Source organism: Parambassis ranga, chromosome 16 (assembly GCF_900634625.1).
Source record: "Parambassis ranga chromosome 16, fParRan2.1, whole genome shotgun sequence".
Taxonomy (NCBI): Eukaryota; Metazoa; Chordata; class Actinopteri; family Ambassidae; genus Parambassis; species Parambassis ranga.
The window spans coordinates 20,256,245-20,279,555 of record NC_041036.1 but is presented as its reverse complement, the minus strand read 5'-3'; the positions used below and the strand labels follow the sequence as shown (position 1 = coordinate 20,279,555).

The window sequence follows — 23,311 nt, the reverse complement described above, 5'->3', positions numbered from 1 at the left end:
AAAAAAAACAGAAATGAAGGGTTTCATTCCAAAATCATCTAACAATCTTCAAAAAAAAAAAAAAAGATATAACTGGTTAATATATCTCAAAACGACAGAAATAACCAAAAAAATGTTACAATCATACTCGCAGTTTATCAGATGGTTTTCTCATTCTGGAATGAAACTCTTCAAATGTACAATAGATACTGTATGATGCACACAGACGACCATAGAAAATGAAACACCTACAATATACCGTAGCATAGTAGCCGTCCGAGCCCCTTGCATTAACCCCTACCCCCATGTCACACACTATTATTAAATAAGGCACACATTTACACATACAGTTAAAATTTGGCTAGTAATTATTCCTTTATTTACAACCAATAGCCACAAAGTTATAATTATACTAACTGCAGTCCATTCTGTGTATAATGTTCCCTCACATGAACCCCAAAATGGCATGGCATGTCTGTCCCCTTTGGGTCCAGAACATGATTGCAATATTGTCTGTTTCCATTTTGTAGAGCACCAATTTGATAGAAACATTTTTGGGGAACATAAACGGACCCGATCTTGTCTGTGATGTAGACTGAGACGGGGGGAAAAAAATAAGAGAGAAGCCGGGTATAGCTGCTTTGTTGGAGTGACAAATTGAGAATCTGTTGTAGGAGGAGGGGAGTTGTTTGATATGCCCAAAGATGAAGGAGTATAGTAAGGCAAAGACATGACTTTCAGGGGAATCTGCTGACCTTTAAACCACAGTTTACACATACTGCATATGTATATGTATACATATACGGTGTGGATATAAACACACATATATATACACACACATGCATAATATAAACACATTCGAGGGTGGGGAGGGTGGGGACTGGATACCAACACTACATCAGAAAAGGGTTAAGCAAAAGCATGAATCTAAGCATCGCAGGGAGCCTCCAGCTTTTAAGTCTTCAAGATGACTGGAGTTTTTTTCCAAACATCGACGTGTCCAAAAACAGAGTTGCATTGTAAATCCACATTGAGGACATCGGCAGCCTAATATAAGAGGTGGCGTCACGTCACCTGAGTCAGCAGTTCTATAATAAGCAAGTAGCTGAGCAATACCAATATGGTACAAAGATATTCGTTGGACAAAAAGAAGCGAGAAAAAACAAGTTTGGTTGAGGCTGTTGTCCACAGTGACACAGGCTGCCACACAATTGGTTGTGTTTGTTCCGGTGAAGGTCCGCAACCTCGAACCCAAAGCGTGTCTTCAAAGGGAAGTTCCTTAAAGATGTCACAAAGAGGGAGACTCCCCCGTGTAGTCCAAGAGTGTACTTCCTCAGTAGTTGTACTTTCCCTGTTCATTGACTGGGGACGTTGCGGGTATGAACAGGGGCTTGGGTGGGACATCAGGTTTCAGAGAGGAGGTCCGGCGGACGATGGCTCCTCTGTGCGGCATGTCCTGCTGCTCTCCGTTGTAGCTGTGCTGGCGTGCTAGGTACCCGTTGGGGATGAGGGGATAGTGAACCTCACAGGTGCTGCCTGTTGAGTTCATCCGTGCCAAAAGTGGAGGCGGCTGGTGGGGGCCACCATTTCGTTGGTTGAAGCTGTGCTGGCGAGGGATCATTCCCCCTCCTCCTCCTCCTCCACCCACAGCGCCTCCATTAGGCATTTTGTTGGCTGCAGCCATCAATGGGTGCCTTTGGGAGGAGTGCCTCCTTTCCAGGGTGGACTGGTGGTGTGATGGGATGTCTGGTGGAACATCCATGCGGCGGGTGAGGCTGTCCCGAGGTAAGGTGGATGAGCTGTAGTAGGGCGCGGATTCTGTCTCAGGAATCTGAGGTTGGATGCGGTTGGAGAAGGCTAGCTGGCCTCCACCTCCGCTGGCCATCAGACCCGATGGGCTCATTGGCTGAGAGCTCTTGCTGCTGCTGGCTTCATGGATGTGCTTAAGGAGCTCATCCAATGAGGTCACCTCCATCACCTTCTGAGAGTAACCAGAGTAAGGCTGCTGAGACAGGACACGCTCAACATTGTGGATTTTGCGCTCCTCTGGGTGGAGGTGACCAAGTGCTGGCTGCCCATTAGAGAGACCATGGGAGTAGGGGAAGACCTGTTGGTGAAGCAGGGCAGAGCTGGGCCTGGAGCCAATGTTATGGGACTTTGGTTCCTTCGCATTGTTGCAGTTCTGGTTCTTCTCCCACTGGTTCTTGAAGGCTTTCATGCTCTTAATGGGCAGTTCTGGGGTTGAGTCTGGTGTAGGCAGCCCAGAGAGCTCGGAGGAGTGGTGGAGATGGTGGTGGTGGTGTGGGTGGACCAGGTCTCCCATTGTCATTCCGTGATGGCCATTCCTCCTTGGTGGGTGATGCTCCTTGCTGTTGGCGAAGAAAGAGTTGTAGATCTTTGGAGAGGACACCTCAAGCTTGTCGTCCTTGCTTTGGCTGTCCAGGAGGCCGTTGAGTTTGGCCAAGCTGCGCAGAGACAGCGCGTGTGGGATCGGGGCTTCGGGATCTTTAGATAGCTTCTTGGTTTTATGGCCTGTGTGGTTACAGTAACAGGAGACCAGGAAGCCAGAGAGGAAAGCGCCAAGGACGAAGGCCACCAAAACACAAGCGATCAGAAGAGTGTAGTGGACACTGTGATTGGTCTTCTCCAGCTCTGGAGGCCGCCTCACACCTTTAAAAACAGAAGGAGGGTGCTACAGTTAGAGCTCTTCTGACTGAGCCAGACAGGAAAAAAACACATTTTCAAGAGCTAATATAGGTCAAGCAGCAGCTGGGACAGACAGGTTGTGTTTACAGGGGCTTCACTATGAGAGAAACAGCATGAGAGAGGTGTTTGAACTAAGCTCTTGGCTTGCTTTCCTTCCACTGTTAATAGATCAATACAGCCTTTCTTTCTTGGACCTTTCCCCTCAGACTGGCAGAGGCCAAGAACTCCCCAGTCAGTGAGAAATCAACTCCGAAATGAGTTAGAGCTTTAAATATTGATGGCAGCACAGCAGCAGGAACCTGATGTCATTTTCTCAGACTCTGCTTTCCAATGCGAGGTTCAGGGGCGAGAGCACCTGGTATGATGAACGAGCCAAAAATACCAATAGCTCACCGAGTGCAGCGTCTTTGCCAACACGGACCCAAATGAGGTTGTCAGATTCTTTCAAAATGAAGCCGAGGGGACTGTCTGTGCAAGAGTGCAGCGAAACACACAAGGTTACTGAGCGGAGGCAAATCTACCAGGTAAATGTCCTTAGGAGTTGTGACCTCTGCTTTTTTTGCCTAATGGTGTGAAAGGCAGCGATGATAAGAGAAGTGAAAACTGCCACCTCTAGTAATCAGAGCTCATTTGCAAGAGGCTGTTGCCATCTGGGGGTGTCAGACCCTTCACTCCGCACTTAATGACAGATTCTGTAAAACTGATTAGTCTGCAGGGGAGGAAGGGAAGAACTGCAGGTGTTCCAAGCTCCTTAAATTCAGCAGCTAATGAAAGCTTAGTTAAGGAATGGGAATGGAAAACGATGATGCATATATCAGGCTTGGTGTGGACAATCGCTGATGGATCAGGGAGATCAGTTCAATAATTAGCTCTGTATTAGGTACAAAGGAAATATGAATATAATTCTAAGTGAGCCCAGCTTCTTTCAGGCTCATTTAATTTAGACTATTCAATAAATTCTACATCTGACATTTTTAATAAAATAACCACATGGGTTCTTTTAGGTTATTGCTTGCAAGGCCAAGGTACAGTATCATCATTACTCTGCTGGGTGTGTCTCAAACCAAACATCCTCTAAAACTTCGGGAGGATTTGTGCTGTAACACCAACATTTCTAAAAGATTTTCTTTTTTAGCGGGGTGAAACGTGGGAGGAAAACCTCCTACAGAAGCTCAGCAGGGCCTGGGTGAACATGATTAAAGGTAATGAGTGTGTTAAAAAGAGCCAAAAGTGTCTTCCTGACTGTGTGCATGTGATTAGAAAGGGGAATATTTTGGGGTAGCTTCACAGAGAAAATCTGATCAGAGGCCCGCAAAAGCACAAATGATTGAAATCTAAACTGATATATTGATATATATGGAAAGGCATGTCATCTGCCTGCTGTCAACATTACAGCTTCGATAGGATCTTATTCAGGATTCGCTCTTTTTTTTGGTCATGAAGTTGCTCTTTATTAACAGGAAGGCAGATATTTTTCAGCAGGTGTGCTTGTAACAACTTATTATCTCATCACCATGTATGACTACATTCATTGTGAAGGCTGCTTTTCTACCATTTTCCCCACTGAGAGGCACCATGATGTGCTGTAATCTTCCTGGAAATAATGCTGCTTTGAACAGAGCTTCCAATTAAAAAAAAAAACTACATTTTTAGCCATTTATTCTTGTGATTGCCTCGACTTATGACCACATTAAAAAGTCATAAATCATAATTGCAATTCCAGAGGGAGAAGCAATCAAAAGTGATGCTGCAGTGAACCAGTTAATACCTCTTCTTTTAATCTTGGACAATTTTTTTTTGCTCTCATTACACAAGCTGACAATCGCAGTGAGACCAAGTTTTTGGATGTGACTGATTGGCGTCCTGATGATGGCGGCGGCGGCGTGCAGCTTTTGTACGAGCGCTTAAAATCTGCTCTTATGTCACTGCGCATATTGCCTCCTGTCACCCCTGTGGCTTCCTGGTACCTGTGAGTCATCTGCTCCCTCTGGACTGCGACACCCCCCCCCACCCCTCCATGATGGGGCCTGTTGAGGTGTTCCTCCTGGTTGAAGGGGTATGAGTCAAGTGGCATAGCAGGGGGTGAAACGAGCAGCTGAGGTAAACAAATCCCGAGCCTATGAATGACCTGTCATAACATGTTTCATGAGCAGGCGGGATGACTCAATCACTGGGTATTTGGGACATATGGTGCCACCGGTCACAGTGAAATTAATACCCTGTGATTCATACCAACAGGCTGGCAAGCAGCTAGGTGACACACAGGAGGCGCTGGCCACCTTTACCTCAGTTTTCATTTTAAATGTCTGGTTACTGGGGCAGATTGTCACTTAAAGCTTTATACACTCACTTCATGTCTCCCCTTTGGAGTTTACACCACAAAGTTAGTTCTCCTCTCTAACATTGTCATATTTTATTTCTGTGTTAACTTAACATGGTCTTAGCCCAGTGAAGGCTTAATATAGCGATACCCAAGTCTGCCAAAAGGTAAAAAGACAGATGGGCTGCGTGAGTGGAGGAGAGGGAGAGAAGCGGGAAAGAGGGATGGTGACAGCTGAGGGAGGGGTGGGGGGAGTTGGTGGAGGGATATGAAGGGATGAAATTCAGTTTTTGGTTCAAGAGGAGAGACGAAAACAGGGGAGCAAAAAGATGAAAGCCAGAGAGGGAGAGAAGGAGTGAATGTATGTGTGAGGAGCAGGTTTAAACAGGGGGTGGAAGGGGGGGGTGAGGCAGAGTGAGAGACAGGCAGACTTGATGGGGTGAGTGACAGACCGTCACTCTGCTGGGTTTTGAAGCCTGGGTGCTCTGCGGCAGCTGTGATATGGTTGCAGAACAACCCTCGCGCTGCTCCACAGTGCCGTAGGAAGAGAAGCGCTCTGCGATGGCATCCATACTGTTAAAAATAGACGGCGCGGTAGGTTATGTAAACAGGCAGGTTTTACATGGAGCTGCCTTTGCCTTTTCTTACTAATTGGTGCTGGTTTTTGCATGAGGGAGGCAAAGTAAAGAAGGTCTGACTGTTTTGAATTCCTGCAGGTGATGGAAGTCGAGTCTGAAAACAAAATTACAAGCGAAGTGACGTCTCCTATTAAGCACGTGTGATTAAATAAATGGCTGCTGCCTCTGCGACCCCTTAAATCGACGTCATTAATAAAACGGCGCCCATAAGCGTTTCCATGACACCAATTACCGGTAATCTGAACGCTCTGAAGGTTCATACGAGCTCGATTGTCTCATATCTCCGCATTAAAGAACAAAACTGGAATTTTAAAAATTGCCAGGAAGGAGCAGCTACTAACACCGTCAAGGTCAGACACGGAACAACTTTTTCTTTCACACGTAACTTTTCCCCTCTATCAGGATTTTTCTCAAGGGTGTATTTAAATGCTTTGCAACCTGGAGAACAACTTGTGTTCTATTTTTTGCGCATCAAGTGAAGACGTTCCAGAATAGCCCTAATTAGTTTCTGCTTCTGCGAGCTTACAAGTGCATGTAATTGTTCTGTTAATGGCTACTCCATCCCAATGAGAAGAGAAAATGGCCCCGGGCTTCACAGACGCATACACACTCCTATCCCCTCCTCCTCCCCTCCACCTCCTGCTAATGCTGCAGATTTATTTCTTCCACACCAAAAATAACAATTTAACTCTTGAGAGACGCCCTGAGGTTGAAGAATGGAACAAATGAATCCCCACCCCCCTTTTTTTTTTAAATCCGGGGGAAAAGCCGAGCAGCTCTGCCCCTGTCGCTGTGAGCTTTAGCAATTTGACAGTTTTAACAGTTGATGTCTGTGCACTGACAGACATGGTTAGCAAACGGAGCATGGGCCTAGTGTCACACACACACACACAGCATAAGGGGCTGTGTGTGTGTGTGTGTGTGTGTGTAGGGTTCTGGCTGTTGACTGAGTGAATTCAATCATGTACACTTGTTATTAGGAATTTGCATAATATTCCACCTCAGTGCTCAGCCAATTGGATGAGGTTTAATATATGCACACAAGCTAAGGTGATATGGTGTAATGTAACAGATCCATTCCAATTGAAAAGTAGTTGTAATGAGCGCTGCATTTCATTCCAGGTGTGCTGACGCGTACAGAGCATATATTTCATTACGGCTTTGATTGAATACTGGTAAATTAAGCATGCTGAGGCAATCTGGCAATCAGAATCACACTGTCTGTATGAAGTCCTTCAATATTTACAGCTGTGCTTTGAGGAGAACCATTTTGATTCAAACACCATAAGGCAAATAGTTTGGTTAAAAGGGCCTGTTTACAAAAAAAAACGCCCACATTTTTTCACCTTTCATGCAGTTTTGCTTTTAGGATATCCGTCTCAAAATTGTCTGCTGTCCCACTAATTCTAAGATTGAGTTCTTGTTCATAAGGCAAATTATTCAGAGGCAGATATCCCAAAATTATAAAACCGAAGCTGTACATGTTCATAATTAGACACATGTTACTTTGTTATTATGTAAATTGGCATCTGCTTTACTTCACAAGGCATGAAACTATGCAAAGCACATGCACTGAGTCCGTTTCCTTTGACATGCAGTTGCTTCAGAAACAAAAGGAAGAGCAGTTTATTTGCCATTCAGTGGCCGGTAAAGCAAAAAGAGTTCCAGCACAACTGCTGCTGGTGACACTGGAAGAATCTTAGCTTTACCGCCCAACTTAAAGAAACAGTCCACACCAAAGTCACTTTCCTCCAAGCCTTAATGCTGATAGTAGAAAAAGCCATTTGAGACGTGCACAAAACGTGAGGAAGCTCTTCCTTCTTTCTACAGCTCTGGCGGCCATCGTGCCACGCTGGTGTTTCCCTTTGGAGTGAACTGCTGCTTTAAGAGACGGAGAAACGTGCAGAGAACACTTGTGCACAGTTTCACCCATCGGCTGTGAATTCAGAGAGGCAGATCATCAAAAAGACAATGAAAAGGGTCAGTGAGACAGAATCCAACAAAGGAGGCAGGTACGGCTTAAAGGGTTAGTCCAACTAAAAAAAGATACAAAAGAAAGAGAAAACAGGCAGGTAGTTAAAATGGGAGAAACTCTCCCCAGAGTTCAGTGTGACAGATTCAAGGGTAAGGGGTTAGGGCTACAGACCGGGACAACTGCGTAGGTGGATTTGATCACTGCGGGCCCCCGTGGATTGCTGTGACGCTTACCGAGCAGAGCAGAGCTGAGCCTTAATGGCTGACATGGAAATAAAAAGCCATTAAAAGTGGCAGTTATGGAAAGTGAAGTATTTGGGATGTGTAATGCCTTTAAAGTTAGTTTTCACAGTGCGTCGCACTGTGTGTTTTTGTAGTAAAACATGATGTCACTTATAATTGCTGTGAAGTGGTAAGGGGAAAAAACGGCTGAGTTCTGTGTGAACTTTAATGAGTGCCATTACAACACGACTGTGACTTAGGGAGTCGGAATTGGCAGCGACATTTCAAAAAGTGTGCGCTCGTGTGTTTTGACCTACCTTGTGATAAATCATGTAAGAACCTGCGTGGGTCCTGTCATAATGTTCCAAATATGCAACCTGAGTCTGACACTTAAAAAAAGATTCAATATTTTACACTGAAACTTCACACGGTTTAATAAAAGTAACAGTTGCTCTGAAAACTGTGGATAAAATATTCTGATATTGAGTGATGAAACTGGGTGTTTGAGAATATCCCCTTAAATATTGGTCACTGTTTGCTTTAAAATCAATAGTAAAATGTGGAGAGACGTCTCTGTGAGGAACAGACACTGTGAGGGTGGTTAGAGGGGACACGCAGTGAGAGCTCAGTGACTGATGATCCAGGCTGTGTCTGTTGCCATGGTCTTCAGAAGTATAAATAACTCTTTCGAAAACTGGCTGGCATCAATGCCCCCCCCAGGACACCAGCCCTTCTTCATGAAAAGGTTCAGCCTGAGTTCACTCTCTGCTCTCCTCCTCTCCTGTAGTGTTTTAATGAGTTTGAAAATGCCCGCCTGACTTGATTTCCCATTATCGAGCACGTCTCCCCCCCGTGCTCGTCAGCTAAATTAGCCGCTCACCTGACTTTTTGGTTCCACCCATGCTGCTTTATCTAAGTGTGCGCAAGAGTCGAGGAAAAAGGTCAAATCACAATAGAGGAGGGGTGAAAAAAAAAACAGGAGTCCAGCTTTGCTAACACGCTGATTTCTGCGGTAGGTGTATTCCCCTGGACGGAAATGGCTCCGGTTCAACTTCAGTTTAGTCCTCCCTGGTGTTTACATAATGTAAAACAGCTACCCACATCTGAGGAAATAATTCACCTCATGCTTTTAATCTGGTCATAACTGAGCCACATAAAACTAATGTGGTTAGGATTAGCCTGCTTTAAGAGTCTACATTGTACTGCCTGGATTTACAGAAAGCTTATTTCTACGTGTTTTTTTTTAATATGTTTGCTCTCACAGAAGGGGGGTGTTTTAAATCTAAGGTCTGCTCAGTATGGTTCTTAAGTAAACCACAGACATTTGGAACAAGATCAGGAGCAGCTATTGGAGCAGGTTGAGGCTTAATTTCCTGCAAATGTTAACCAAAGTGCTGTTCTATTTTGGCATTAGGTCTTACAAATGATTTAACACAGCATTTGGAGACCACTTTGAAAACTGTGGTGAGAAGTTCCGGAGTTAGAAACATATACACAGCTAACCATAGCTGTTTTCTGTTATATATGGCACAAATCTGCTGCCCTTTATAGATTACTATACACATTTTAATTGGTCAGCTGGGGCATTCTGCAGTCTGCAACACAGACCATTGTATAACATGACCTATGACTGGTCATTGCTATGCATGTGGCTCAGGTCACATGTGCAGTGATGTGCAGCATTCTTTCATCTGTAGAAACATATACTGTTGCTATGTAAAGCTATAACTGACTGCCGCCATGGATGTGCTTCTGATTCCATGACAAATCAGTCATAAGACGGTTTTAGTGACCTATTAGCAGTGACATATTCACACTGGGGTCCCACATCACCCTGGGTCTGGGTTAAGTTTGCTGTCACTACTGGTTTGGAGCACGGTGAGTGCATGAAGGTCTTGCCTGTAAGTCCACTAAGAGCCCCATGATTTTGGTGTGTGCTAAAAGCAGTGTATCGGCATCATCTGCACCTCCATTAGCCTGTTCTCTAAAGGCCCTCAGCCACTACGTGCATTGTGAAGTGCTCTAAAAGCATGTATAGCTGAATGCATAATTAATATACAGCAGCCAGGCACTTAAGAAAATATACGTGACACCTATAGAGATGCTTCAGACATGCAATCGCAAAGGCTGAGTCATCCTACTGTACAGCCAAGTATATATTTACAGAGTAAAAGTGTGTGTGTGTGATCCCTCAGCAAGTCCTTCTAAAGCAACAAGTGTCTGATTTATTATTCCAGGCTTACCTAATAATTTCCTTGCTATTATAACTTGACTTTTTATAGTTACAGTGTTATTATTGTGCATTATAGGGGATCAAGTTTAGGAGGAGGAGGAGTGACTGTAAATAGTACCAGTTTGGTCAAGATAAATCCTCATGATGTGCACCTAAAATCCTCATGTCAGCCACATGAGGATTTTTGGTGCGCATCATGAGGTTTTACGGTATGGGTGTGCAGGGAACTCAAAAAAGTGTGAATGTTAGTAACTATTTTTCATCGATATGAATACATGAAGACATATTACTTGATATTTAGTAGTTTGTAATATATATAATCTCAGGTGAAAGGTTTTGGTGCTGTACTATTGATTATGTGTCATTTAAAATGTTCTTGAACCCTTCAGGGTGATGGGAAACTTTCAATGGACAATTTTAATCAGTTATTACTCTACACATCCGTAAAAAAAAACTCAAGGGGAATCCAGCTCAAATGCCATTTTTGAATATTTGATATTTTATCAAAGCAAGTTTACTTTTATATATATATGTATATATGATACATGTGTCATGTTTGCGGTAGTACTTTCAGCAGAGTCCCATTATCTCGTTTACAAAATCCATCTCACATCTAAAATTGATATTAAATAATTCCCCGTAATGATCTGAAAACCTGCTGCCCGTTACCTCCAGTGGATAAAGGATCAAACCAAGCTGGTTTAACTTTTAGCCTGATGTTATTCCTCATTGGACTAGAGGTTATGTTTTTGAGTAAACACCAGCACTAAAGGCACCTGTAAGGTTTTGTTACTTTTTGTTCAGCCATCTTTCTCTCCACTGCTTGTTCTATTTTTAGCCTATCTGTGCTGTCTGCCAGCCCACCTTGTGGCTGCTGGGAGATTTGTGACACAGCTGCCGAGCCTCTACAGAGGGTAGTGACAGAAAAGCAGACATCTGGGGAGAAATGGACAGGAAGTGAGAGAGATTGGAAGCCCTCTTAGAACTGTGATGCTGTTACTTCCACACCAGCTCCTCTACCGCCTTATCAACCCGCACGTCCAGCTCCTCTGATTGAACGAGCAGCGTCACAGTCTCTGGCTGAAATAGATTGCGTTGCTGTTTCTATTACATCCTACACCCCCCATGTGCACACACACATCCACTCGTTGTCTTGACTCCCTGGCTCAGGGCCCTGCTGGTTATTTATTTGTTATGGACTTTTCTCATTTAAGCCTGAGTAGCTCATCACTGCAGTCACAGAGTCTGTCTGCATGAATGGAAGCTTCTTTTACATTCCGAGGATTTATGGACTTCTGACATGGTGTCTGTGCAGGCAAGCAGTGAGAGGAGGACAAAACACTGCGTCACGCTGCTTTATCCTCCTTGAATCGCATCCAAATGAGCCGCATCTCCTTCCTAAACTCGCAGCAGAACGCTGTAGTCGTCAAGAGAGCAAACTTATCCTCTTACTCAGTGGCATTTTTTTTAAAGAATCATAGACACATTTAGTGTGAGTTGTCAAATTAAAAATGTAAGGAATAATGAGGCTAATAAAGATCAAGTTGTAATTAAATATTTAGGAGCTGGTTGGACTTTTATAGGTCATGTCATTTAATGGGGCAGCCGAGGGACGGTGCAGAGCAGCCTTTGAGAACTGAGACTAAAATACGAGGATTTGCTTTTTTTTCTTTTTACAGTAAATAGAACATCATTGTGCTGCTGTTAGTCAAAGAAAACAATTTCACAATTCTCTGATTTTTATAGAACAAAAACTTAAGTGAGAAGGAAATTGCTGCCAAATACCCCAAGAATGAAAAGAACTTTTAGAGCTTTCTTAGTAATATGTAAATAAATATGTAAATTCTTCCATTTTTCTGGGAACAAACATAAATTTGACATTGAAAAACAACTGGAGTACAAAAGAACAAACTTTTGTTAGCCAAGCAACAGAGATGTTGTAGTTATGTATGATGGTGCATTACAAACAGATAAAACATGTTTTACTGTCATTAATAGGGCTACAGGTTTCATTAACTCGTTCTCACATGTGTGGTCACAGCTTGTGATTTTGTATGTGATTGTGTTTGTATTGCATGTATATACTAGAGGCAAAGGAAAACATATGTTGTCATGATATACATTGAAGGAGGGGTCTGCCTTCAGTTTTTGGGGAGTTAATTTATTTCTTTGTGTGTAGAGTCATTGTAGTGCACTACAGCGGCAATCAGGTGAGGGGAATAACATTTCTGTCACCTGGGCGGGATGTATTTGGCAGCAAGTGAAGTTGGGTCCTAAGCATAATGTAATAAAATAAATATAAGAGTGCCAGAAAGTGTATTGGTGGAAGTTTGGCAGGGCTGTCAGTCAAAGCAATGATTATGCAGACATTTAACTACCATATGTTTGAGTTATAGAGAGTTTTTTAAACCTGTTTATTTTTCTGTAAAGTTGACATTTTAGTATCAAGGTGTTTGTGGAATGACTCACTTTTGGTGACCAATAGACTTTTTTGTGAATTTGGAGGTGATACACCTGTGTACCACTTTATGTACCAGAGAGACTACACGTTAGGGGGCGCTATGGAGTAATTTTTCCATATGGGTTTCAAAAGTCTATCATTTTTCGGGTGAACAAATATGCCTACCACGTTTGGTGACTTTTTGAGCATGTTCAGGCCTCCAAAAATGTGGTAATTTGGGGGAAAAAATCCCAAGGGTCCCAATAGGGCTCCTGCACTGATTCCTGGTGCTTGAGCCTTAATGAATGATCCTAGAGAAAAAGACAGAAATCTACCTGGCTTATACTCTTAATTTTTTCAGTGTGTTAGAACCACTGAGGGAACTTTTGTCGACGAGCTAAATAAAAGATGAGGAGAGGGCATGTGGGAGCAGTGTTGTTTAGACTCAGGCTTTCTACTTGATTTGAGGAGTTAATTAGAGCCAGAGCAGTATCTGTTTAAACCATCATGGCTGCTGTGTTGAGCACATTGCAACGGACATAAGGTGGCAGTCCTATATACGTGGTCAACAGTTACATGGTCAATGTATTCAGCATGTTTCCATCTTCTGTGAAGCTGCCGTGATGTTATACATCGGGTCATGTTGTGCAGAGACTAATGAAGTATATGGATCGAAAAAAATCAATTGGCAATGCTTTCTACTTTTTACTGAGAGATTGGTTTAACTAAAGAGTTAGTCAGCTAATGAAAGCGATATTTCACCCTGGAAGAACATTTACACATATTAGCATGCATACCAACACACCAGTTCTTGAATGGGCAGCTTCCAACAGGAGCGTTTTTTTGATTTAATGGATAACCTATCCAGTCCTTGGTGCAGATTGCACAGTGGAAAATGTATTGTTTTTTTAAATCTACGAAATAAGAAGGTAAGAAAACAAAATGTCTTTGATCACTATGGAAACGCAATTTGAATGACTGAACTGATGGTTTGCAGGCATGCGTGCTGAGAAGAGGAAAGAGTTGCACCAGAGTGAAACATTATTAGTAGTTAGTCTAGGTTAGAATAGTATAGTCAGGCGATCGGGGCCCAGCAGCGCAATCCCCCGCAGGTCAACGTTCATTAAGGACACACATCCCTCCCCCTTACCCTCCATCTCCACACTGATTGGCTCCGAGTCAGGTGACCCTTTATCCCCCACGGGAGGAGGGCGATCAGGACCTGTACCTCTTTCAGGGTCACCTGCCTCCTTTGGGAATGTCGCCCCATGATAGGTTGTGCTGGCGCTTGTGGGTGTGGTCTTCCCTGTGGTTGTAGCGAAGGGGGGGGGGGGGGGGGGAAGAGCAGGAGGAGTAGGAGGAGGAGGAGGAGGAGGAGGGGGGGCAACAGAGTGAGTGATTAGTGAAATGTGAATCAGCCTGGAGAATCAACTTTAGAGAAATGAGGGTGAGTCCTGAGTAGGAAGCAAACCGTCACCCGTTAACACAAAGACCCTATTGTGACTGTGAGCAACATGATGAGCAGACGTTAATACACTCGTGAGGTCACTTCTCACACAGAGATGGAAAGCTCCCCAGCACACTGTGGTTTTAGCATTCAGCATCAACATCAAATCAATCAAAAGCTTTTCAAAGGTGATCCACTATGAAACATATGCAAATTGCAGTTCCAGGTTTTAGAAATGGCTCTTAGTTTCACAATATACTGTTTGGCAATTGTACCATTCATTTAATCATTTAATCCTGGTTCTCCAGCTCATTCTATAGAATCCCTCTCTGCCTGCTATTTACCTTGAACTCTGCCCACAATTAAAACTCCTGAGCGTCTGCTCTCGCTGTGTTTTCACTGTTAAGTGGACACAGATATCAGTAGCTGACTAGCTAATGTGCTTTTGTTCCCAACACTGCAGCTCACCCAAGCTCTTTCAAACTCCATCACCTTGAGGCAGACCAGCAAACATTATGAGAGCCACATTTGGAATCTTTTCAAACATATGCCCAGAACACGCTGGGCATGAGCTGCCACAGGCCACATATTATCAAACATATTTGTCTTGATGACACACTCCACATCTTGATTGCATGATTAGCTCTCTGTTGTCCTTGAGGTATATGGTGAGCAGCACACAGATATTGGCTTGGACTCATGTGCTAATAGGCCAGACGTAATGTTAGCATTCAGCGGCACTCACACCCAGACTGGAGGAGAAGGGCTTGTTCTCTCTCTCTCGCTGTGAGCCAGTTGAGTGTTCAGACTGAATGAGGTGCCCTGTCAGTTCACCATCTGTACCAGGCAAATTAAAACTGTACACCAGGGGGTGTTTGGCCCTGGCACTTTGGACAACAGCTCTAAGACTTCATTATTACTTCAATAATTCATCTCAATTATGTTTTTGTGAAAGTGCACGTAGGATCACTTTATATTATGTCCCTTTTTTGCTGTAGAAAAAAAAATACAATGGAGGGACATTTGATTGGTGCTTGTGCCCCATCATTCCCTCTGGTGGCTCTGATTGTTTGCGTGACAGGAAAGTGGAAGACAGAAAACGTCCTGCCTTTGGTGTTTTTTTCAAACAGGGAACAGAGCCCCTGTGTGACAACAGCTTTGTTCGGCATATGGAGTGTTTCATTGTCAAGGAAAGCTGATAATTGATCTTCAGTGTAGAGACTTAAAAGGCTTTTTGTGTGAATCTGCGAGGGAAAAAAGAAACACAGACACACTTGCATGTGCGCACACACAGAAAACAAAAAACCCAGATCTGACTGCATGTTGAGAACTTCAAACAGTGCAGTGAAGCATCAGGGTGGTGAGAAACCCGTAGGATTAAGCAGTAGGGTTGCTCATCAAGTCCTACTACCGACTGGGTGGTAATTCCTCCAGCAGGGAGGCTTTACAGACTACTGAGGCACTGTGGGACTAGAGAGGCCCAAGCCGAAGCCTCTGGCAGACAAAGTGGCCTCTGTTCTGAGAAACAGACAGAATAGGATGGATGCCTCTGCTGAGCCATAATGGGTGGTATCTTCCAGCATGATGGGTTAGGCACTGATACTAATCACTGTCTTGGATCAACCCTCGCCATTAGCTCCCTTCTGCCCCAATTTGTCCAGTGACAGAATGATCCAACTTTAAACAAGTTGTAAAAACTCCTTAAAAGTTGAGGTGGGTGCTTGCAGATAAAAGTGAATGCAGCTGGTGAGCACCCATCTGATTGAAAATGACTTGTTTTAATGTTGCAGTGTTAGAAAATTGTCCCAACACCGCCTCCTAAATCTTATGTGAGATCTAGCCAGCTTAGCGGCGTTTCTATTTCTATTCCGGCCATGCCAGGGGCCACGCAGTGTGGCTGGCGGGGGGAGTAATGGGACGTGACAGGGATGATGATCCTTCTTGATACAGGGCATTAGGCAGCCTGGCCAGCAGAGCTCCTGGTCCATCAAAGGAGTGATGCTTCAGACAATGGCTTCAATGTTTGAACTGTCAGGCTGGCTGAGAGGCAGAAGTGACTCCAGCCAATCAACTGCCTCAGTGAAAGATTCCTCCATTGTAGGTAAGTGTAAAAACATTTACTTTGGAGGATTGTGACTCTAAATCTGTTCCACTGTTGCCTGTTACACCATTCAACAGAGTGAGAATAATCCTAACTAACTCGTAACTCTACCAAATTCTACCAAAATTACCAAATTTGGCTGGGAAAACCCAAACGTAAACAATAAAATCATTATGACCATTTGCCTGGAAATGTGACTAACTGTACTTGGCTTACTAATGCTACGGATGCAAACATGTTAATAAGACCATTTGGATTCACTTAGACTTCCACATGGGTGTCCACAACTATCTACATGTGACCCAGCATCACATCAAAACACAATAGCAACTTGGTCCACCATGCTGAATGCAGTCAAAATGTATGCGGCCAACCTGTTCTATTTTACCAGTGGATACAAAGGCTGATACTGATGATGTTCACATTCAGAGGCTGAATCTGACACTGAAGAAGACTGAGTTACTTACAGGACTTAGACCACCAAGACCTGAAGTCAACCCATCATCCCCAGGAAAATGTACACCTATGTTGATTTTCACCACTGAAATGAGCAGTGTGTATTTGGCGCCCTCCAGTGGTTGTAGGGCCCCTCGAATGCGTGGAGTGAGCATGAATCGTAAACATGACAGCCAAGAAAATTGTGGAGTTCCCCTGAATCAACTTTTTGTAAACCTAACCAAATAGTTTTAAAGCCTAAACGTGAGGTTCATGGCTGGTCATGAAGGTCATGCACACCCCACATGTACATAGGTGAAAATCAACTCATTGTGCCATTCATCCGAGTTCCTTAAATTTCACATTATAAGGGTCGAATGTTTGCTTGGTTAAATTTAGGCACCAAAGCTACTTTAGGTTAGTTTAGGGTTCAAATTCACCCTGTGATAAACCACTAGCAGTTTGAAATTGCCATGATAATCTATGTCCGTCCTGCCAACACCTCTGAAGCCTCTGTAGGCACCTGCCTATTACTATTACTTTTGCTGCTTTGGACCATTGTTTGTACATTTCATGTGAAAATAGGCCACAAAATACACTAGCAGTAGACCACCAATGTCTCAACAATTTAACCTGGACATGGCAGTGACCCAGGCTGCTAAATAATACTCCCACACCCAAACCTAAACCGAAAAAACAATCCTTTTGCTTTATAGATTCATTGGGTGCAAACATAAAGACAAGTCCACTGACCATACGCTGAATCTAGCGCTGTGTTCTGCTTCCGTGTCGTCGCCAAGACATCTAGAGAAAAGAAACATGAAACCATGTCAGTGTGTGTGTGGTTAATATATACCAGACTGCAGGTACAGTTCATTCATTTTCGATGGAAGATGAGGATTGTTGAATTTGTCCTGTTTTTCATCACATCCCAGAAACATGCAAAAGAGGCAATAAATAAAATGGCTGTCTATGAGCAAAATGCTTAATTAACATAGAAAGATTGAGAACAGTATTTCAGCAGGGTGTGCAGAAGAAAACAAACTACTCCTGAAGCTCCTTCATGAAGTAAAGTGCTGCCCTTGCTGACAGAAATACATTAGAATGGTGCATTATAACGTATTCAAACTCCAATCACTTGTGCCTGCTGCAATCCAGATCGGATAACAGGCAATAGGTTTTATTTAAATCTCTTTTCTTTATTGCTTATGCAAATGTCTGAGAATAAATAAATGTTTCCATCTCACCGTGGCAGGTATCAGGATGCTGATGGTAGCCATTCTCCACGTCCTGTTCAAACCCACCTCTGGAGACAAAGAAGGAAAGACACACAGACACACAGACACACAGAGCGAGAGAGAAACAAAGAGACTTGTCAGTAAATTTGCATCAATCCATTTTACTGAATGTCCGTTTCTAACAAAGCACCTCTTTTCAAAATTGGTTTGGCTCAGAAGGACTGTTTGGAGACGGTGAGCTAAGAGCACCGTATCAAAATTTAATTTGTTTTGTGTTCGGCTGAGGTCAGATGCTGGTCAGACCTGCAGAAAAAAACACCTTGTGATCTACAACCTACAAGGCTGCGTGCCATCAAATATGTGGTCTTCAGCAAATTCCAAGAGTTAGTTTGTGATAAAAAGTTCTGATTTACTATTGTGTGTCCTGACTTTGTGACTCCTCTGATGGTGTGTGAGTCATGTCCTACATTATCTACCTCAGGGCCCCTCTCCGTGTACAGTTCAGAACATTTTCTGTAGCTTCTTTTGAGTATATCAAGGCTACTACCACTGAAATTGGTACCTGCACATTTCCTGCTCTAAAATGAATGCCTCAGTGTGTGACTGTGGAATGTCAGTGAGAAGTAGTGTGAGGGGAAAGGTGTTGACTCCGAATGACTGACACAAAACTCTGTCATTAACTAGAGATGTGCTCCTGAACCACCCTGCTGTTAATGGTAATGGGAAATATCCTGTTGGGAGTTCATCGCCCCACACAGCAACTTTAAGGCACTCAGTGTTTTTACCAGGAGGCTGAAATGACATGAAGACACCTCCCAACAATGCAAAGTGAATGGAGAACTAGAACTTGTTTTCCTCTGGCTGGTGAGTTGTGGGTAATTGCACTGTATCTGTTAGAAGAATAAACAGTATAACAACTATTTGCCTTAACACAAAGCAGCATGGCAAAAGTGAGTAGTACTAGTAAAACATGTGTCTAAAAAGCTTACAACAACTGCCAAGACACTAGTGAATGATTTAACCAAGTCTGAACTGAACTGTCAGAGAAGACTAGAGTCTTGCACAGGAATGGACTGCCAGGCTGCAGAAACAGACACCTCGCAGCCAGACTGAGGTATGACAACCTGGAGAACCATTACACATGCTGGAAGTGTGTAATTTGGTCAGATGAAAGAAAACTAGAGCTCTTTGGTCACAGAGATGATGCATTTGATGACCAACGGCTATGTTTCAGACAGTGAAACTGTGGTAGGTGGTAGTATAATGCTGTGGGGGTGCCTTGGTGTGTCTGGAACTGTGAAAGAAATCCTGAAAAATGACTGTTATGATCTGAAATAAATGTTACCGACTGACCGGCACAAAGCCCCGACTTAAATCTGACTAAAGAATCTTTGGAGTGAGCTAAAGACCAGTCCAGGCCAGGACACCAAACCTGGAGGAGCTTGTGCACCAGGATTCCGCAGAAGACGTGCCTCAAACTACACCAAGGGACTCAAGGCTTGTAATGAAAAAAAAGATACACAACTGACTATTAGCTTTAGAGGGGATCATCATTTTGACTTTGTTATGTATACATTTTGGGAAATAATTCTGTTTTCTGCTTTTGTGCCAAATGTAATAACATTGAAATGAAATATAAGCTGCAGTTGAAGCCAAAACAAAAGATCTTCAAAAATGTTTTCACAGTGCAGTTTCTGCCTTTCTGAACTTGCGAGTATGTAATCCAAATCCTCTTGATTCACCTTTTGAACCACTTCAAACCAACAAGAAACCCAATCTGACAATTATTGATTTTCTGCTGCTCTGATGAAAATGTGCCTGCTATTGATACGCTGTGCTCCCTCACATAGACGTACCATCTTTCACCTTCAAGTCAATCAGAAATCCACAGCTCATCTAGACGCATCCGCTCGACTCCTGAGTAATGAGATTGAGCCGATGCACGGCGGAGTGGAAGCCCCCCGAGCCGAGCAGGGCTCCGGCGTCAAAGCCAGCAATACTCCCACGTTTTGTAATGAAGCAAATCAAATAGACACAGGCTCATATACTGCACAAGCTCGAGCGTAATGATCCGGTATCCGCGAAGAAACGCTTTGTACAAATATGCACGGACGCCTACTCTAAAACAAAGCAATTAGTTCCTCATGTGACCTAAACAAAAACATACATATCACAGAGATTTTATGCAAACACAGACACTTCCAGTATCTATAATTAGCAGGAAAACTTCTCACCAACACATCCTACACAAACACATGTTCCTCAACTAAAACATACTTTACTGCACAAACAGTGTCTAAATTGGACACAAACAACACTGAGAAAATCTGCTCAAAGAATTAATCATCTCTTCACTGTGTGTTAAAGCAGCAACTCTGCTGTCAGATTCAGTGATGTGAGTTAGTAAAACCTGCAGCAAAGGAAGCTGCTTAGCTCACATATACACACCTGCTTCACTAAATTATACCCTCTGCTCTTAAAAATCCCTGACTCTCTCACAGTAAGATCCTGAAGAGGAAGGGGAGTCAGCGTTAAGACAGGAGGTGATTATCAAATCAAAGAGCCAGGCAGCTGATGCTCAGTGTGTTTTTGTGGAAGGAGAGAGAAGACAGAAGGAGAATAACCTTGAGGACACATGTTTAGATGATTGTTCTAAGCATCCTTAAATTGTTTGTTTTGTCATCCTTGGTGAAGACATGCTATTTAAAACCCACTGTCCAAGCTGAAAGTCTAAAGGTTACCTAATGGTCATTCCTCATCACTTTGTTTTGTAAAGGATATTTAAGTAACACTGTTAATTTATAGACTGTATATAATGATGGAAAATGCTATGTAATAGCTCTCTAAACAGCTCTCAAGTGGAGGCTCCAGCTATCATCATCTTGGGGCTGCCCGACCGACTTTTTATTTTTCTGTACCCACCCTACAGGGATTAATAAAGTAGATCTTAATCTTAATATTGATTAAGATAGATGACGGTTGCTTGATTATTGATTCACTTTCAGAGCCACCATAGAAACTGCAGTTTGCTTTGGAGATTCCTGCTTCCGTGATTTAATGGACAAGTCTCTTTTAATTTAATTTAATTTAATTTAATTTAATTTAATTTAATTTAATTTAATTTAATTTAATTTAATTTAATTTAATTTAATTTAATTTAATGTTAGGTTTATTTATTTTATTTTATTATTTATATTTATTATTCTATTTATTTATATTTTCTATTTGTTTATAATATTTGCAAAGTGTGTTGTGCATGTTTGTGATGTCTTCTCCCCTTGTGAGTTTTCTCTGGGTGCTTACATGAATATTAGGTTAAAGCTGCAGACGGCTGTCTGTCTCCATGTTAGCTGGACAAAATCTGCACACGCATACAACGTTGAGTGATGTAAGCGAGTGCGGCTTACTGATCCGGTCCTTACAAGGTAAAGAGGGACTATTTTTGAGTACAAATCTTGTGAATGGAGCTATTAACTAGTGGGGTTATGAGTCACCGTCACATTTCAAAATGATTGACAGACATGTGGGCACTCTTTACCGCAAACTGAGCTCCTGGAATAAACAGCTTTTACCTGCAAACCTTTTCAGTGTGGGGTCACGTCCAGGCTGTGCAGCTCAGTGCTGCTATCTCATTATTAACAGCATTGCGAACTTGGAGCCAAATGAAGCAAAAACACAAACTGTCGTTCCACCTGTTGCGCTAGTGTGTGAGTGTGAGATCATTTCTCACATCTTGGCAATGATAATAACTTAGAACTTTGCACTTTGTGGAACAATGTCGATTTCTTTTAGCAGATTAGAGTTTTGGCTGGTCAGCCTTTCATTTTAATGAGTCATGGCACATGTATTCGCATAAGGTGAGTATCTGCACAACAAATTAGCATCACAAGAACGACATGAAACTGAAGCTGAAAATAATAACAACATGGAGCACTGCATGGTTTCGAATGTGTTATTCAACAAAACACACAAAAGCTGCGCTGATGGAAATGTTTAAACCTCTGATCCGGTCAAACTTTGACATACAAAGCTCTTTGGAAAACATAAATAAACACGTGGCATCCACAGTACAGCTGTTCTTCCTCCTACAGATACACATAATGATTGTACAGCTGGTGGTAATTATGATTTGGCATCATGGCTGATCAGATAAAGTTGGACAGAGTTGATTCCAGTCTGGCAGCCATCATCACAGTATGTGGTAGCAGCATTTGGAGTCAGGATCATCACAGCCAGCTGACCCCGGCCAAAACGTTGAGCGTTTAAAGTATAGTTGTGGTGATTTGTATTGTGCTCACTATCAGCAAGAAAGACCAAAAGCAGCTGGATGCTAACAGGATTTGTCAGATCCATCTTGCCAACTGTCAAGCTATGTGTTTGTGGTGAAGCAAAGGTGGTGTGGACCGAACATTGAACATTGACATTTTCTAGGAACTGATGGGCTGCGTGTTGTGTACAAGGTTTTCCTTGTAGTGTAGACAATAACAAAACTTCTGCCTTTCTCATCATTAAAGGTGTTTCCACCTCCTTTTGCACAGCTGCTTCTCCTCCTGTCCAGGTTCCTCATCCAGCTACTGTCCTTGGCTATCTTTTGTTTTGGCAGTAACAGTGATTATGTCAAATGCATTATGTATGAGCGAAAACACGCAGAAACGGTATAAAGCGGAGCCGCCCAGTACCACAATCCCTCAGAAAGAGGGGCTGTGAGTCCTCCCCTCGTCCTATCCTTTGGATCTGCCACAAATCAGTCATTAAAATTTATGCTGCCCTGGATGAGAGAGGACCGGGGGAAAGGACTGATAGTCCATGAAAAGAGTGATGTGAGGGAGGAGACAGAAAGAGACAGAGAGAGACAGAGAGTCCCAGGAGGTAGATGACTTTTGAGCTCCTTCATCTCAAACTCTGGTCAGGCTCTTTCTGCTGCTGCCTGATTCACATCAGTTCATCCTTCTCATGTCCCATCACCATCCCTTTATCACCTCTTTTCACCAGCTAGTCCTCACCGCCTTTCAATGATATATATATATACACACACACTCACACACACACATATATATAAAGGATATGACTAAATGCTGGTCCAAAATCTGATCTCACAGCCAGAGCAGATTTTCTTTTCTTGAATACAAAAATCCAAATGAAAAACATGTGTGCTCACACTCCTTCTATTTCTCCTTTTGTCCTTCTTTTCCCTCTTTTAAAATCCATTGGTCTGCATGCCTATTGCTCTTTCTTCCAGTGCCCCCCCCTCTCCTGCTGTTTCTACAGTGTTTTTGTCTGCTCTCTCTGGCTTCTGTCGTTGAGTTTGGAAGAATATTTTGGCTGATCTTTCCCTGGTTCTGGTCCACTGGTTTCCAGTGCGGCTCTGTCCTACACGTTAAACACGACTCATAAATCAAACTCCAGCGAGCGGCTCGATGCGCCTTGCCAGTGTGAAGCCACATCGGCACTTCCCTTCTCTCTCTCACACACACAGGCACATCTCACTGGACTTGCCAGGATGGTCCCACACACCTATCCATTATCCAAATGTCAGCCACAACATTAAGTTTCACTTTACTTCTGAAACTTTTCCTTC

The 23,311-nt window shown here is 43.1% G+C and overlaps 1 protein-coding gene across 3 annotated transcripts in view; it reads right to left on the bottom strand.

Moving 5' to 3' along the window:
- Positions 1-329: 329 nt before the first annotated feature.
- Positions 330-23,311, bottom strand: part of sema6cb (semaphorin 6Cb) — a 132,009-nt gene continuing 109,027 nt past the window's right edge. The window contains exons 19-22 of one of the 3 annotated variants that reach the window (XM_028424685.1): positions 17,743-17,801; positions 17,249-17,299; positions 13,663-13,818; positions 330-2,649 (exon numbers count right to left, since the gene is read on the bottom strand). In XM_028424685.1, coding sequence (XP_028280486.1) covers positions 1,313-2,649; positions 13,663-13,818; positions 17,249-17,299; positions 17,743-17,801 — 1,603 coding nt within the window. In that variant the 3' untranslated portion in view covers positions 330-1,312. The remainder of the gene's footprint in view (positions 2,650-13,662; positions 13,819-17,248; positions 17,300-17,742; positions 17,802-23,311) is intronic. The other 2 variants (XM_028424686.1, XM_028424687.1) reach the window with 2 other exon arrangements.